At 43.9% G+C, this 16,312-nt stretch overlaps 1 protein-coding gene across 9 annotated transcripts; it reads left to right on the top strand.

Moving 5' to 3' along the window:
- The first annotated feature begins 3,893 nt into the window (after positions 1 to 3,893).
- On the top strand, positions 3,894 to 15,251 carry RNF146 (ring finger protein 146). Of its 9 annotated transcripts, XM_082307385.1 has the most exons (5): positions 3,894 to 4,006; positions 9,653 to 9,809; positions 12,619 to 13,380; positions 13,483 to 13,621; positions 13,709 to 15,251. In XM_082307385.1, the coding sequence occupies exons 4-5, from the start codon at positions 13,484 to 13,486 to the stop codon at positions 14,540 to 14,542; spliced, it is 972 nt and encodes a 323-aa protein (XP_082163511.1). In that variant the 5' UTR covers positions 3,894 to 4,006; positions 9,653 to 9,809; positions 12,619 to 13,380; position 13,483; the 3' UTR covers positions 14,543 to 15,251. The 9 variants fall into 9 exon arrangements, with proteins under 9 accessions (XP_082163511.1, XP_082163505.1, XP_082163509.1 ...); XM_082307379.1 differs by having other exon boundaries at positions 12,869 to 13,380; positions 13,483 to 15,251; XM_082307383.1 differs by having other exon boundaries at positions 12,619 to 12,954; positions 13,483 to 15,251.
- The last annotated feature ends 1,061 nt before the right edge of the window (positions 15,252 to 16,312 follow it).

Below are 16,312 nucleotides of genomic sequence, written 5' to 3'. Positions count from 1 at the left end.
TTCAACAGCAACATACACTGTGATGTGATTCTGACAGCTGGGATAATGGAAAAAGTCAATGTTTACTTATTGGCAGAAGAAAATTTTACCTTGCCTGCCAACTGGGGCAATAAAATAAATTTGGTTTGTATGCTGTGTGGAATTTTTTAGTGCTGCTAAACGAAAGCAAAACAATCAGGATCTCTCCCTGGGAGTTCACAGACAGAATGGGTACAGATCCAGCGAAAGGCACAGATTGAGAAAACTGAGAAAGAGAACTCGCCCTCAGCAGCTCTTCTCCCACTTCTCCTCAGCATCGTTCAACTTTCTGTTTTTAAAGCAAAATGGGATTGTTCTTATGACTAACCAACACAATCCTTCCAAAACTGTTAAGTAACAGTTTATTTGGCAGAGATTTCTACATATCTAGATTATGTAAGCAAAGTACAGAAATTAGATGAGGTACTGTAGTTGGCTTTTCAGATGCCAATTCAGGCCTTAACACTGTTCTGCATCTACAAATAGTGACTAGAAATCAGTTTAGCTACAGTGCAGCAGGACTGTGAGTGTAGATTGCTGAATACACATGAACCTCAACAGTTTCCAGCTAGTCAAAACGAAAAACCACTTGCAAACCCAAGACCAGGCGTTGGACTCCCGTCGATCAACTTCCCTTTTGTACATCACCGGAGCACCTGCAACTGCATTTCAAGGGAGTCGAAGCGAATGTCATTTTGTCTCACTGACACCGTTTTGGGCACTGCTCTTACACTATTTGCCTGGCTGTAAGGAGGCAGGGCTGCCAGCTGCCAGGGCCAGAGAATGCGGGAGACAGCGGGATGTTGGCAGCACGCTGCCAGAGGAGACCCTGGCTAGCCCAGCTGGCTGTCAGGCTGCTCTGCGCTGTTAGCGCGCTTAAAACATTTGTAGCACAAGGGACGAGCTTGTGTCACGGACTGTAAAAACTATATACATCATTTAAAAAAAAGAAATAATTCTGGAAAAATTGTGTATCTTAGTCTTCAATAACGGTACAAAATTCATCACTGTAATGAACATGGTAGCGCAAGATGGGGATCCCATGTTCTACAACAGCTTAGAGGAAGGGAAGGCAGTGAGTGATAAGCAGCAGAGGTTCATGGAACAAATGTGTCACTGAAACAAAGTCAGGATTTGTGTTTAATCTATTTACACTTTGGAACTCAACCCTCAGCCCCTCCTCTGGCTGTCAGCACAGAAGAGCCAAGGGTACACCTCGACTTGAGCGGCACGTTGCTGACTTTACACCTTCTCTGTTCGGTACCGAGGGTTTGCTGAAGGTGCGGGAGCACGGAAGGGGGACGATACCACACGTCATCCACTCCCATACTGCTAGCGTAACTTGCAGCATTCTGAGGGTCTCCACACCAACTCCCCAAACTGCTTTGACATAAACTGAGTCAAAACCACAGCAGAAGGAAACTGGTTTTCTCCCCTCTCTCCTTAACTGTGCCAAATGCAGCAAGGATTGAGCTCTTGGTGAATATAAGACATTGGCATATCTGAAGGTTTATATAGTAGCACATACATTTGAAGAAGCAGAAAAAATGCTTTATAAATAGAAACGCTGAAATATGGATTAATAGTTCTCCATTGTCAAAGCATCAGCAAAGTATTAATGGCGGGACTGCAGACACTTAACAGGGGAAGTGGGGCCTTTTAAGGATTAGTCTGGTGAATCTTTACTTTTCAATCTACTGTATTCATTAATAATTCAGTGGCAAGCGTCAGACATAAATTCCAGATTGATGACATTGTAGAGAGCAGTAAAAACAAACAAGGAATAACATAGGAGAGAACAGGACTGTGAAGCAAGCAGAGGTAGAAAAGATATAAATGAGGTGGTTTCGATTACAACAGACAGGTATAAACTAAGATGCATAAAGAAAAACATCATTGGAATAGACAGGATGTGTCCATGCCAAAAACAGAAACACAAAAGAAGATATGTAAATAATACCCATTCTGACTGAAATAAGAGCTGGTAGTAAGGATTGATAATAGTGTAGGTAACATTTTAGATGGTATAATCTTACTAGAATTTAAGCAGATAATTTCTGATTCCCTTATTCCAATCTATTCAACTAGGTACCTTTGTGCTCCTTATTTCTTTAGTCCAGTAAGGTGCAATATATTTAATTCTTTGGTTACTAGCTTTGGCACTATCTGATATTCCCTTTAACTGCCATGCTTGCTGCATAACTCAGGGAGTGTAAAGTAGGACCTTGCATTCACTACTGCATTTTCTCAGTCGACCTGCAGCTGCAGTGAACAGCCACAGACCTATCCAAACACAGCCATGGACTTCTTTTTCACCAAGTACGTTTTTCCAAGGTGCTGTTTCTCTTACAAAGCTGCATGCATTGAGAGTAGCTTTGCTTGAACTCTTCAGATCCCTTTAGAGCCCAGGCCTGCTTTACCTTTTTTAGATCAGATTCTAACCAAAACCCACAGGAATTTGCCCTCAATAGCTTCCACAGGATCAAGGTCTGGTTCAGTGAAGGATTAAGCCTATTGTTGCTGAACACAGACTGCCAGTAAGGCACCTTTCCTTTTCTCTCATCTCTGTTCTTTGACTCATTTTCACACAGACCTCTTTAAATAGCAGTGTGGGTTGCCACGAAAACGTTTTGTCCTTGGATGCAATCATGTCACGTTTGTTAAAACCAGTGCTAATTGTGGGTAGGCTCTTCTAGACTTTTAGAAAAACTTGGTGGTTTAACCAAATGCATTTGTTTTAGTATTTGTGATTACACCTAGAATTTAGCATTTTTAGATTTTTGATCTCTTATGTTCTCTGATGCTTGTGATTTCTGGGTGCTCAAGTACCAAAAAGAGCGGCCAACAGTACCTCTAGGGCTATCTATCCCTTGGCTAGACACCTTTAGTCACGTTGAAACATCGAGTTTTCCATTTATGTTCAACGAGTACCTGGACACGCAGCCCCTGTTCCCCCATCTAAATGAGTATCATTCCGGCTTCAATGATGTGGGGATTGCTGTTTCACACCCTGGTTTATTCAAGAATATGGCAGACCCTTCCATTGTTTCTGACACCACCAGACGACGACGAGTCCAACGAGTCCCCTGCCTGCAGCCCGTCTCACAGGGAGCAGCTCGAGCTTCGGGACCGTGCAGTCCCCTGCAGCCACCCACGCACGGCCGGACGGCGCGCAGCGGCACAAGCCCCTGGCCTGCTGAAGCTGGAGCCGCCGCTCCGCCAGACTGCACAGCCGTTGCGATTTCCAGGCCAGGGAGCCGCGGGACGCGCCCCTGGCGAGGCCGGCAACCCGCCGCGCCTCCTGCGCCATCGGCTCCCTGGCCTCACCCGCGGGGACGGGCGCGATCGCCATCCGCCTTCGGGTTAATGGAGCAGGAGCTGCGCCAGTTTGCTTTTCCCGTGCTGCCACCGGCCGGGGTCACCGATGCCGCGACACTTTAATGGCGAAGCCCAAGAAGCCGCCTGCCTACTTTCGAGGCAAAGCTCATGGACATCAATACGCGGAGGCTCCCGCCGCTTCCAGACCTTTGCTCTCTGAGGGAGGGGGCTTCAACCCGGGCAGGGAAGGGAAGGGAAGGCCGGGAGGGGAGGGCCGGGCCGGGCCGGCCGCCCCCGCGCACCCCGCTGGCCTCACCACAAGCGGCCCGAAGGGGCCACGGCGGCCCGGACAGCGCCCGCCCCCCGCTGCCCCGGGAGCCGCCGGACCGCGGGCGGCGCAGGCCCCGCCGCCACGGCGCCGCCGCGGGGATGGGGCGAGGCGGCGTCACGCAGTGGCGTCACGCGCGCGCGCGCGGCCCTCCTCCCCGCGGTGAGCTCACCCCACCCCCTCCCGCTGTCCCTCCCCCTCCGCGGCGTCACAGTGGCGCGTTCGGGCCCCCCCCCCCGTCCCGCGCGTGACGTCGGCGCGTCCCGCTGTCCCGGCGGCGGGGCCGGAGGAGGCGGCAGGTGACGGCGGCGGGCTGAGCGGCGCGAGCCGGCCGGCCGGCGGGTGAGTGCCTGGCCCGGCGGGCCCCGGCGCCGCCGCGGGCGCGGGGGAGGAGGAGGCCGCCACCAACGGTCGCTCCACCGGCGCCCCTCTTCCGCGGCCGCCCGCGGCCGGCGCTGCCCCCCCCTCCCTCTCCCCCCCCTCTGCCGCCGCCGCCGGCGGCGCTCCCCGCGGCGGGGAGCGGGCGGGCTGGGGCGGGTGCCGAGGCCTCGCCGCGCGGGTGGGCACCGGCCCCGAACAAAAGGCCGGCGAGCGGCGCGGCGGGGGCCGGCGGCGCTGAGGGGCGGCCGCCCCGGCGGGGGGCCGTGCCCCGTATTGTTTTGGCGGGGGTGGGGGGGGGAATCACCCGCCCCGCCCGCGGCGTCACGTGACGGGTGTCGGGGCCGCGGCGGCGCAGGGCGCTGCCGGCCGCCCCCGCTGCCCCGCCGGGGAGGCCCGGCCCTGCCCCGCCGCGCCGGGGCGGCCGGCACCGGGCCCGCTCGGCCCGCCGGTCCGTCCCGTGGGCCCCCGCCGGCTCCGCTCTGCCGGGCCGGGGCCCTCCTCCTGCCGGCGCTTCCGCGCCGGGGCTGGGCTCTGAGGGAGGCGGCATCCCCCTGCCTGCCTGCGCCCCGTGCGCCGGGTCGGGGCCCTGGTCGCCAGGTTTCGTTTTGTTCGGTAGTGAAATAGGTCAGGAGCGTCAGCTGTGGCGTCGTCACGCGTGGCAGAATCCCCCGGCCGCAGGAGCGCGGCGCTTTGGCTCTTACACCGACGTGCAGCGCTTTAAATAATTATGTGTTCACTCGCCTTTCAAAATGTCATCGCTGTAGCTGCCTTGCTTTCATGACCGCGGTGAGCTACGGGAGCCGAGGGTGGGAGCCGTGCAGGCGGTCGTAGGAGCACAGCGCGGAGCGCGTAAAAAGAAGTAACTGGTGTTTTTAATGGAAGTGCTTTTGTTTCTTTGTGCGTGATGGTCTCGGCTCAAGTGTTGGGCTTGCATCCCTTCAGCGTGCTAAAATGGGACGTGAAAATAGGTCCGGCTTTTGGTGCAGCACATATTGCCACCGCTGAAAAATTATTGCAAAATATTGAGTAAATACGAGTTTCTTCATACAAGCAAGATAATCAGAACGGTGGAATAGTTAAAACCAAATAAAAGTGTGGGGTTTTAAATCTTAGTGTAACTTTTCTGTGATCCAAACTAGAAATACTGTGGGTTTTGTTACTGGTGGTGTAGTATGCGAGTGTATATTGAATCATTACAAGGAGGAGTAGGGAGCAGAGCTTTAAAACCTTTTGGTTTTGTCAGATTTGTAATGCTAAAAATACAGTCCTGCTACTTGCTGCTGCCTCCAGACAGTGGGCTACTTAAAAATAGTTCTTAAAGCATCTCTAAAAATGCACTACTAAAAATTACAGTTTGTAATAATATTGACAACAAAGTGAAATCTGAATATTGATTTGGTCATTTTGAGTAAATCTTAAATATTGAATGTTTGCGAGAACTTGCTTTATAGCCTTGTGTGGTTAATACTGTGGTTTCTTTCCAAGTGAATCAAAGTACCAATTGTTTAAATTGCTATAATGCAGAATCTGTACTGAGTGAAAGAAAAGTTCTGTTCTTCTTGTTTCCTTCAAAATATACTGCATCAATTTAGATGTAATTGAATTGTTCTTTATTTAGAGAGCTGGAACTGCAGTATTTTTAAAGGCTATTGAACCGTGGACTCCTGGAATTGGTGGGGGAAAAGTCTTTTTGTTGAAATTGATTTTTTTTTTTCTTCTGTGCATGTTAATCGAGTCTATATATATGAAGAGATGTTCCTGTACTTAGTTTCTGAAGCATTGATAACTTCAGATGAACCCATTTCTGCTTTGTTTTCCACACAATATTATTTTATTTGAGTGAGAAACTAACATTTTGCTCTGTTAAATAAATTGGATATATGCGCAGTATTCAAATTCAATGGCCCAACAGTAGCATAGGAGAAGAACCTCATTTTGAATAAATACGTAGCAGTTCAATACTGAAATGGTTGACTGTTCTGCACTTGGCTATTCTTCTGTGATTCAGTTCTACATGTACATATACGGGTTGTTTTTTTATTAATGTGTGATAGCAAAGGGTAAGGAATGACAGGCAACTTGAAGCCTCATCACAATCAGCAGTTCCTGAAGATATTCTAAGTGTAAGGAACAGATACAGAAAAGTAGATAAGAACAGGAAACAGCGAGGGTATTTATCTGTTGTGCTATCCAGAGCCCAGGGACAGTTTAAAAAAATACCTGATAGGCTTAGTACCTTGAGCTGAAACTATATTGACAGTAGCAGACCTTCAGATAGGAGAGTGATTTTTCCTGTGTAAAAAACCAGCACCTTTCTTCCTTCTTCCCACAGCATTTGTCTTGTGTTGACTTGCAGGGAAGGGTGGAAATTTGAGGTTCTTTTTCCCCTCCTGCCCCCCCAATAATTGAGTTACGAGTTAGGGAGCTTGATGGAAAAATCCAAGTATTTAATTACAGAAGAGCATTTACTCTTTTGAAGTAATGCTGTAGCTGTTGAGTTTTCAATGGGGGGAGGGGGAATGATGAATTTGTGGTGGCTACTTTAATCTGTACAGAGTTGCAGAATTTGTGAGATCATCTGTCATTTGAAGTAGGACTCAATAGTCTTTGGCTGGTTTGGTCAGAAGCCGGTGTTAGTTGAATTTACCAATGGTTTATGCTCATTTGTTTCTAAAAAGCTAAGCTTTTACTTACAGAAAATACTTCTTAAGACTGTAGGTAACGCTTCATCAACATTTAGGAGCTGGCTTCTTAAATATGTAAGTTTCTGGGATTTTTTTATTGTTGCTGTTTTTCCAAAGAAATAGAAAAGTGGAAAAAACTGTGTTGGGTCTTATAGTTGACTGGGAATCCAATGGGCACAGTTGACTGAACTAACAAGAAATTATTTTATTCCATCTTGGTCTAGTAAAAGCTTGAAATTTTTCTTAAGGAGAACCTGAAATAATTTTTGGGAGATTGGTCTGGTAGGAAGTCCACCACTTCAACACCTTAGTCACGTGGAAGAGGCAGATGTGACTTCTCCCAGCAAGCATCCTGAGAGACTTTCAAGGGGACAAAGAGAGCAGTTAAATGCTGGCTGAGCCTCAGTTTGGGAGGGCATGTTGCCCAATTTAAATTCTTGCTCCTGATCAGTGGGATTGTCCTTCATCTGTTGCATCTTGAAGGAAAGTTTCAAAATCAGTGTGCGGTAGGGTGGATGGATGTAGTGAGCGTGCAGAAGGAAGGGATACTTGCAGGTTGCTGCAGATAGCGTAACTCCTCATACTACATGCTTTTCTAGCATAGGAAATTAATTGCTAAGTATAGAACACAACTCTTACCCACTTGACTTTAAAGGAGGAGTCATCGTCCAGGAAAGGCAGTGTGTGTGTGTGTGTAACCACAAGTGTCTTTTATCCCGTTCACTAAAATTTTCAAGACAGGCTTATTAAACGAATAACAATGTCATGAAATGTAGAGGTTACCTGAAGTCTGTGAACTAGTTCTTTTTAAGAGCCATGCAGCAAATAGAAAGTTGCCTTACCATAATCCTATAATTATGCCCTAAGTGGATTCTTCTAGGTATAATTACATACCTTCAATGTGTGTGCATTTTTATTTCCTAAGAAATCTGCCAGAACTGACCCAGCCTTTTTTTCCCATCTCCACATAACATTTGGTTTTATGATGTGCTACCTCTTAATAGTGGATTGCGAGAGGTAGTGGATTGCAAGAGGTAGTAGATAAAAGGCTTCAAGTAATACCAGCAAAAGTAACAGAAAGCCAGCGCCTAAGATAAAGGACTGAACACCACACCCACAGCATCAAGCTTGTTGCATCTGTCTCTTTGATCACAGCAAACAGAGTATCTTGTCTGAGTGGATTAGTAGAGCCAAAATTTTAATGCGATTGCAGCTCTTGGTTTCAGATTGATGTGTGAAGAAAGGGGAAGCTGCTAGAACGATGAGGGGAAAAAAGGTGTGGATAGGCTTGATAATTTTTGCATTTTTCCTTAGGAGCTCTTTCTAAAAATAGCTGCACGGAATGTTACATGGAGCTCAGCTATAAAGAAAATAACATAGTTGAGTAATGTGTCTTATACTGAAGTAATCTGAACATTTCACTCTGATGTTATTAATGATAAATGTTCGATCATTTGATGAAGGACCATAGCACAGAATACTAAATGCTCTGTGTTCTTTCAGGGACTTATCACTCCTTGACTTTGCTCGACTCTGTACGTGTCTGATCTGCACTGTATTTATACTGAAATGATTCTTTTCCTTGAGCAAACTGAAACATAAGACGTGAGATTCTTGGATCTGCTTTATATCATTCCTATATGTAATGTTTTGCAGCAACTGGAAATTGCAAAAATGGTTAAGAATCATCTTGAAAGTCACTGCCCAGAAGGAAGATAGAACTCTATGGCTCATCAGTCTTTTTACAGAGGATTCCCAAATACTTTCTGTAACTAAGGGTGGCTCTTTTAGGTTAAGACCTTCCTGTTTAGGGTGTGAGAATGCGACAGTGAAATCTTAATGGTCCCCCTGCCCGCTCTGAGTTTGCACATTCCTACTTTCCTACTGTAGAGTTATTTAGGTGTTTGTTAGACACTTACTGGTTTCCAGTGATGATTATGTATTTGTGAAATGACTTAGCTCAGATTCTGGTTGGTGACGTATGCATTGTGACTGACGTTACCTGCTAGCCTGGAGAGGGGTATATTACCTCAGAGATGTGGAGGCTAGGTTGCATCCTTGTCCTCTTTTTCAGAGATTGCATGCATTCATTCCATGAATGAACCTTGGAGCCCTTCAGCACTTTATAAAGAAATAAAGGAAGATCCTAATTAATCCTTTTTTTGTTTACCTTGTTAAGTATCAAATCTAGGTCACAGAGTTTGTTTATAAGCTAGTATGAGGACATACATCTGGAGATTTATAAAGAAAAAAAAGTGCTGAATGGTTTTGAAGTTCATGAAATGAATGCATGTCATCTCTGAAAAAAAGAGGACAAGGATGCAAGGCTCTGAGCTACAGGCTGCTTGAAATATGGAGAGGACCTAGGGGAAATCAGCTGTTTGCATGCACTGTTTTCTTCTCAAGCATCTGATACTAGCCCCTGTTAAGAGACAAGATACAAGCCGAGGTAGTCCTTTGGAACGATATGCTATGGATAGTCTTATAAACAGTTTTAGGAAGGCATTGTGACTTTTTAAATCTTCTGAATATAAGGAGTCAATTATTAGAGGTTAAATTTGCATAAACATAACATGCTCCTAACTTTGGTCTTGTTTCTCCTTTTGTGTATGTGGTCACTTTATGGAAATGAGCCATTAATTTATAGTTAAAGATAATTGCCTTTTATAATACTTGAGAAAAAGATAATTTGTTTAAGTCAGACATCAAAATAATTGACATCAAAACTGTGGGCCAAAATTGATTATTGCAAAAAAATAACACAGAAGTCTGATGATATTATTATTGAAAATAGCCTGCATCACGTAAATGGAAGAATGAAAGCATAGTAATTTCTTTTCTGTAACAGGACAATGGCATTGTATTTTACTTGCTCGTACCTCTGTACAACATTGTAATGGTGATGTTATTTGCTTTCCATTAGTTTGCAGAGAAGCTGAAACACTGTAGTGTACCACTGGGCAGGACAAGTAAGGAATGAGCCAGCCTTGGGAAAGAGGACCTGCCATCCTAGCTGGAGACATCTGAAGAGAGGACATTTTAGTCTTGTGGCATGCTTCAGTAGAAATTATTCAGAAAAAGTAAGCTGTTGTTTTGTTAATGGATTTATACGTGTCAGCTCCTTGACAGACTGCTTAGTTGCAGTTAGACTTTGACCTGGAGTTTGAAAAATTACTCGGTTTTGAGGTGGTTTTGTGGGAATTTACTTTTTCTTCCAACAGAGTCCTAGAACGCCTGGGGACTTTTCATATAGGTTTTATACATCACCTCTTCCATACTTTGTGTGTTGATGAAGGCACTGTGGACTGTGCACCCTAAGCTTACAAATTGAATATATGTTTCAAAAACTAAAAAAACAAAACAAAACAAAAAACCCAAAAAAAACCCCAAAACAAAAAAAACAACACAAAAGGATAATAGAGAGGTGGGATCTGGCAAGATTGTGGACTAGCTCCTTCTCGGTTGGCTTTAGGCTGCATTTATGTTAAAATGCAGTGTTCAGATGCTTATTGTTCCCTTATTTATACCTGAATTGAGGATCTACATACTTTGAATAAAATTATTTTTAGAACTTGTCCTTGAGTTTGATTAATTTTTAGCCTCACTATTCAATAATGTAATTTTCCCTGTGGCCAGAAGTGACTTAAGGGAACCCAACCCTTCAAAAACCAGAACTTTACAGTTTGATAACAGTTCTAATATTAAGCGTGTTTTGATTAAACCTTGTTATAAAATATTACTTTTAATTTCAGGAAAATTATCCTGTGGCAAGTTTTGTTTAGTTCTTAATACCATGAAGTTGCAATGAAAGTGCTTCCACGGCCATAACCTAGCAGAATAGCAGTCCTAGATGGTTTTCCTCCCTTCTGAAGGATTACCTCTTCAATAAAAATCTACATGTACATCCTCATACCAGCTTATAAACAAACTTTACGACCTAGATTTCATACTTAAAAAGGTAAACAAAAAAGGATTAATTAGGATCTTCCTTTAAAAACAAAAAGTGAGACAGCATTAGTATAGTTGATACGAATCTTCAAGTGCATAATTGTCCTGCATTCTGAGCACATGCAACTGCAGTTGTGCTTATCTTTTAAGAGTTTTATGTTGCTGGGTAGCACTTGCTTAGAGATAAGGCTTTACTCCTCCAGCTGTATTCATTTTACACGTAACATTTTCCTCTGAGTCATTAAAAATCACATGGGAATTTCAAGATAAGGCATTTACTCCTTTCTTTTCATATCCTGCATTATTGTCTTGATCAAAGAACCCTCAAATTAATGGGTGACCTATCGAGCACAGTTCAAATCTTAGCATTTTTGTGCTTTCAGTGAACAGGTGAGAACTTTCACTCTGCTTTTAGTTTACTAATAAGATAGCTCATGGTATCAGAATTTGATTTGTCAAAATGCATTGCATTTTTAATCCCAGCATTGCATTTTAATCCCTTCCAAAATCTTAATTATGATACGTGACTTGTATGGAAGTTACTTATCTACAGGTTCTTTTAATCTTTTCTTTGGCTCTGAAAAGGATAACATTATAAAGTGTATTCAGGGAGAAGCAGCCTTTTGAAAAACTGTAGCATGGAAGTGAAAATCTCTGCTGCTGTGCCTTTTTGCACAGTAGTATCTCATTATGGAAGCACTTCAAAATTCAGATCCTTTACCTCAGCCGTGGTTAGTGCAAATTAAGCAATACATGGATTTCTCTTTCAGCTCTTCTGTTGTGATAAACTGGTTGGGTTGTATTCGTGGGTATTCTGAAATCTCAATAGCTTTTCTTCCCCTCTTTTTCTAACAAGTTTCTCGTTATAAAACCCTAGTTTTGCTGTAATATGCTGTTGCAAAATATAACCTCAATAGCATGAGGCTCCCAGAAAGCAACTTGTTCACAACATTGTTAGCATGGATCTCACAGATTAGCGGTGTACTGTACAGTAAAAAGACAGTTACCACGTAGGTAACGCTGTGTCTGTATCTGGCATGCCGATTTAAGAACTACTATGCAGATTTGTCTTTAATCTCAGAGAAGGAAATTCAGATATGAAACCGAAACATAGGTGGATACAATTATGCGCTACTTCAGGAAAAAATATTTGAGCTGTAGAGCTTTTAAAAGAATGATTTGATAAAAAATGGATTAAAGAGGCCTTGGTCTTTCGAGAGGAAATCATAGTGATAGAAGGGAACAGACAGCATACAGAAATAAATTTTTAAGTAAATAGCGCTCAATACATTATTGCAAAGATTAATACAGATACTGAAAAAAAAATCTTTTTTTTTTTTTTTTTTTTTTTTTAATCCCAGCATGTATTCAGAAGATGTTTAAAGCACATTCTGCTAGAAACGTGTGTAACACTAGAAAAGGCCATCCAGGGAGGCTGTGGTATCTCCGTCCTTGCAGATTTCAGAAAAACTCAGCTAGACAGAGCCACAGCTGATCTGATCTAGTATTGGCGGTAGTGCCATGGGGAGCAGGAGACTGGATTACATGACCTCGAAAGGTCCCTTTTGGCCCACATGCCTGTGATAGTTTTGCATGAACTATTCCTAGCTGCTTGTACAACAAAGACTAGTTTCACTGAAAGGCTGTTTTGCTGAATATCAGCCTCAAAGTTCCTTGGGAATTTAAATGAAAAAAGGTACCTTTTTTAGGCCCCATCCCCCAAAGCCCATTCTTCTCCCTCATTTAATATCTGGTGTTTGGTTTTGATTGCTAATAAATAAGAACATAAAAGGAAAATTACCATGAAACAGATTGTGAAAGATTGCCATGGCAAAAATGTAGTTGAGAAGGCATTTGCATATTTAGGCTAGAATTTTTCAGCTGCTGAAATCCTACACAATGCCAAAGTGACACAGTTTTGCATTCCCTGCTCTCTTACAGTTGCTTACAAAATCATCTTTAATGACAGAAATAAGACATGGCCAGAGGAGGTAGAGGCAATGACTTCACAAACCAATCAAATCACGGTTGTGTGTCTTCTGTGATGTACTGCTCCTTCTGCTGGGCTGCAGCGATTCCTTTTGAGATGCACTTAGCTATATCAGGGACTTCACTTGATGTGTAGGAAAAAGGAATCCAGGTTGTCTTTTGAAGAAGCCACCTCAGTTTTCAAATCTGGTTCTTTCTGCAGCCCTGTCGGCGTTCTGAGCCCGGTCTGAGGGATGGCATACTGTGGTGCCTGGGGACTAAGAAACAGTGGGGGAATACTTCAGCCAGGTGCTGCTGCCAGGCATATTTTCTACTGTGAAAACCTAGTCTGAGGTACCGTTCAGGCAGTCCCTTAATCAAATGGATGATCACCAGTACTGCGAAGAGAGATTGTTTTAAGTTCAATGTTTGCAGCTAGAAAGAAAGAAAAGAATCATAGCTGCTTTAAATTTCCTGAGGAGGCTCCAAAGTAACTGGCTGACTGGAGGTTCATTAATGAACACTACTTCAGAGAAAGAACAGAGGAAATTCTAAAATTTGTTTTCTAACTTGGCATGATAACGTGCTGAAAATGAAACAGATAAAGATTGGTGATCAGCAAAAGAAATTCTCTGAGTACTCGATTTAGTGTGTCAGCTCAGGAAACAGAATGTTAACCTGTCAGTTTCTTTGAGTTGAGCTTCATAAATCATAACTTACTTACTTTAATTTAAGGTAAGCATCTCATTTTGTGGATGTTGAGGTCAAAGGTGATGTCAGGTGCCAATTTAGGTTGACACAATAAACTGATTTAAATCTGTCTTTGATCCTCTGCAGGATGGCTGGCTGTGGTGAAATAGATCATTCGATCAACATGCTTCCCACAAATAGGAAGACAAATGAGTCGTGTGCTAACGCAGCACCTTCCCTGACAGTCCCTGAATGTGCTATCTGTCTGCAAACATGTGTCCATCCAGTAAGTCTGCCTTGTAAACACGTTTTCTGCTATCTGTGTGTGAAGGGAGCTTCTTGGCTTGGGAAACGATGTGCGCTCTGCCGGCAGGAGATTCCGGAGGATTTTCTTGACAAGCCAACCTTACTGTCACCCGAAGAACTCAAAGCGGCAAGCAGAGGCAATGGAGAATATGCTTGGTACTATGAAGGTAGAAATGGTTGGTGGCAGTATGATGAACGTACCAGCAGAGAGCTGGAAGATGCCTTTTCCAAGGGTAAAAAGAGCACTGAAATGCTAATTGCTGGGTTTTTATATGTAGCAGATCTTGAAAATATGGTTCAGTATAGGAGAAATGAGCACGGACGCCGCAGAAAAATAAAACGGGACATAATAGATATACCAAAGAAGGGAGTGGCTGGGCTGAGGTTGGACTGTGACACTAACACTGTCAACCTGGCAAGAGAGAGCTCCGCTGATGGTGCAGACAGCACACCGACTCCGGGGGCTGCAGCTGTGCAGCCTCTAGCATCCATTTCTGCTAGGCCCCTGCCGTTGCTAGATGGTCAGCTGATGAGTCCTTCAACGCCATCACCTGACGCAAGCAATTCTCTAGAGAACTCTTTTGCCCACTTGCAAATAAATGGAGACAGTATGGCTGAAAGGAGTCACAGGGGAGAGGGAGAAGAAGACCACGAATCATCGTCTTCTGGTAGGGTGCCAGCCCCTGACACCTCTGTTGAGGAGACCGAATCGGATGCTAGCAGCGATAGCGAGGACGTGCCTGCCCACCTCCAGCAACGCTCATCCTCTGTCCAGCAGAGACACTTGAATGCAAATGCAAGCCAGTCAGGAGCGGATAGACCGGTGGCAGGGAGCGGGGTGGCGAACACAAGCGTAAGGTCTAGAAGGCCAGATGGACAGTGCACAGTCACTGAGGTTTAAATCTAGAGCCATGCGATTAAAAACTCAGTCCTGCATCTGTAAATTTTTTGTCCACATTGGCATTGCACTCAAACCTAGCAGTGTGTTTGGTGGGAGGGTGGGGTGAAGGGGAGAACCAGATTTGGCCTGTTTAACTTAAGTCTCTTAACACGTCTCAGCTGGAAGACTCTAACTGTAGGAAACTGGGTTGTCCTGTTAATGGTTTGAAAGCTGCTTAGCAATACCCGGTTTTCTTGAAAATGTCTTGTGTTTATTTTGTAGCATTTTCCCCTTGGAGATACTCGATCCCTTTTTGGCCAATGTATATCTATTGTACAACTTGAATTGTCTTCATTATCTGACTGTTGCATTAAGTGTCTTACTACTTTCTGCATGGATTGATGTATGAAAAGAACACTAAAGCAATGTGGGAGCAGGCAAGATGCTGGGTGTGAGCAGGATGCTTAATTTAATGTGAGAAAATAGATGTGAGTTTGGAGTTAAAATGTGTTTTTACTAGACAAGAGCAATCATTTACCTTCCTTCAATGGAAATGTAAAAATGCTGTTAACTTCTGTTGCAAATTCTTACCTATACACTCTTCATGGCATTTTCACTGGCTTTGCCATCTAGTCCTTGTAGTTTTGTTTTTGAGGTCTTTTTGATCTGTCTCGTTTTTGTTACGGAATTTATAATTTAATAAAACTACATTTTATCAGTAACAATCTTAGATATGTCTCCAGTTTAATTGAACTTCACTGGAGGAACTTTAAAGAAAATGATCATAAAACAGCTTCCTGTGTTTGCCAAAAGGGAGGACTGGCTCCGAGTGGTATCTTGAAGTTCTTGCATCCCCAACTGGCTGTCTCTCAAACACAACACTGTAGGAGTACGTCTTTCTACTGAAAAACCATGAGTTGCAGGCTTAAAGCTGACATGGGCTTAGCACTCACTTCTCATCTGAAGAGCTGATCAACTCGCTTCGCTGTTAAGGCGGGCAGAAATACCACACGCAGCCTTACTTCAACAGCAGAAATGTTAAAAGAGCAAACTTGAGCCTGTAACAAAGAACACAGATGTTGGGGACTATATTGCTGTTTATCTATCTGTTCTTCACAGCAAAACTAGTGGCAGCCCAGAAAAGGTAGTTTTGTGCTTGTATTAGAAATGTATATCTCCTACAAACTGACTGCTACACTGACTTCTGCGTATAAGAGAAGGTTAGAAGGCAGATCTTGAAAAGCACAGATTGTCTCTGGCAGCTGTTTGACATTTTTTTCAAATTCAGAAACAGCATTAGTCTATTCTGGAGTCAATCTTTAAAATAAAGCTAATTAAACTCAGATTCTTAGTACACTGATCCCTGAATAGAAGGGACAGTAGCTGATACATAGGTACTACACATCTTCAGACAAAAGTTGCTGTAGGCAAACGACCATTTGAGGGGAATTAAAAGGGCTGATTTTTAAAAATGGTAGATTTGAACTTCTAAAGTGTACTCCTTACTGTAACGATGGCTGACGGGTCTAATCTTTGGCAAAGCTGTGCCAGCCCTCCAGTTTGTTTCCTCTGCCCACAGGTGAGATCAGTGGGTCAGTGAACAAAGGGAAGTGCAGAGGGGACCAGGATGGAGTAAGGAAGATTTCCTTCTTTCTCACCTGGAATGGATGATCGATCACAGATTTTTACGATCACCTTCCAGTTCTCTAAGGAAATAAGCCAGTAACATGGACTTTAGAAGGAAAGAGGATGGAATGTTTTTTTCTTCTACTTGTTAGTTGCCAGCTATCT

This window comes from Platalea leucorodia (assembly GCF_965183815.1).
Source record: "Platalea leucorodia genome assembly, chromosome: 3".
Lineage (NCBI taxonomy): Eukaryota > Metazoa > Chordata > Aves > Pelecaniformes > Threskiornithidae > Platalea > Platalea leucorodia.
Note: the sequence above shows the minus strand (reverse complement) of the source record. Positions and strands in the feature narration are given on the sequence as shown.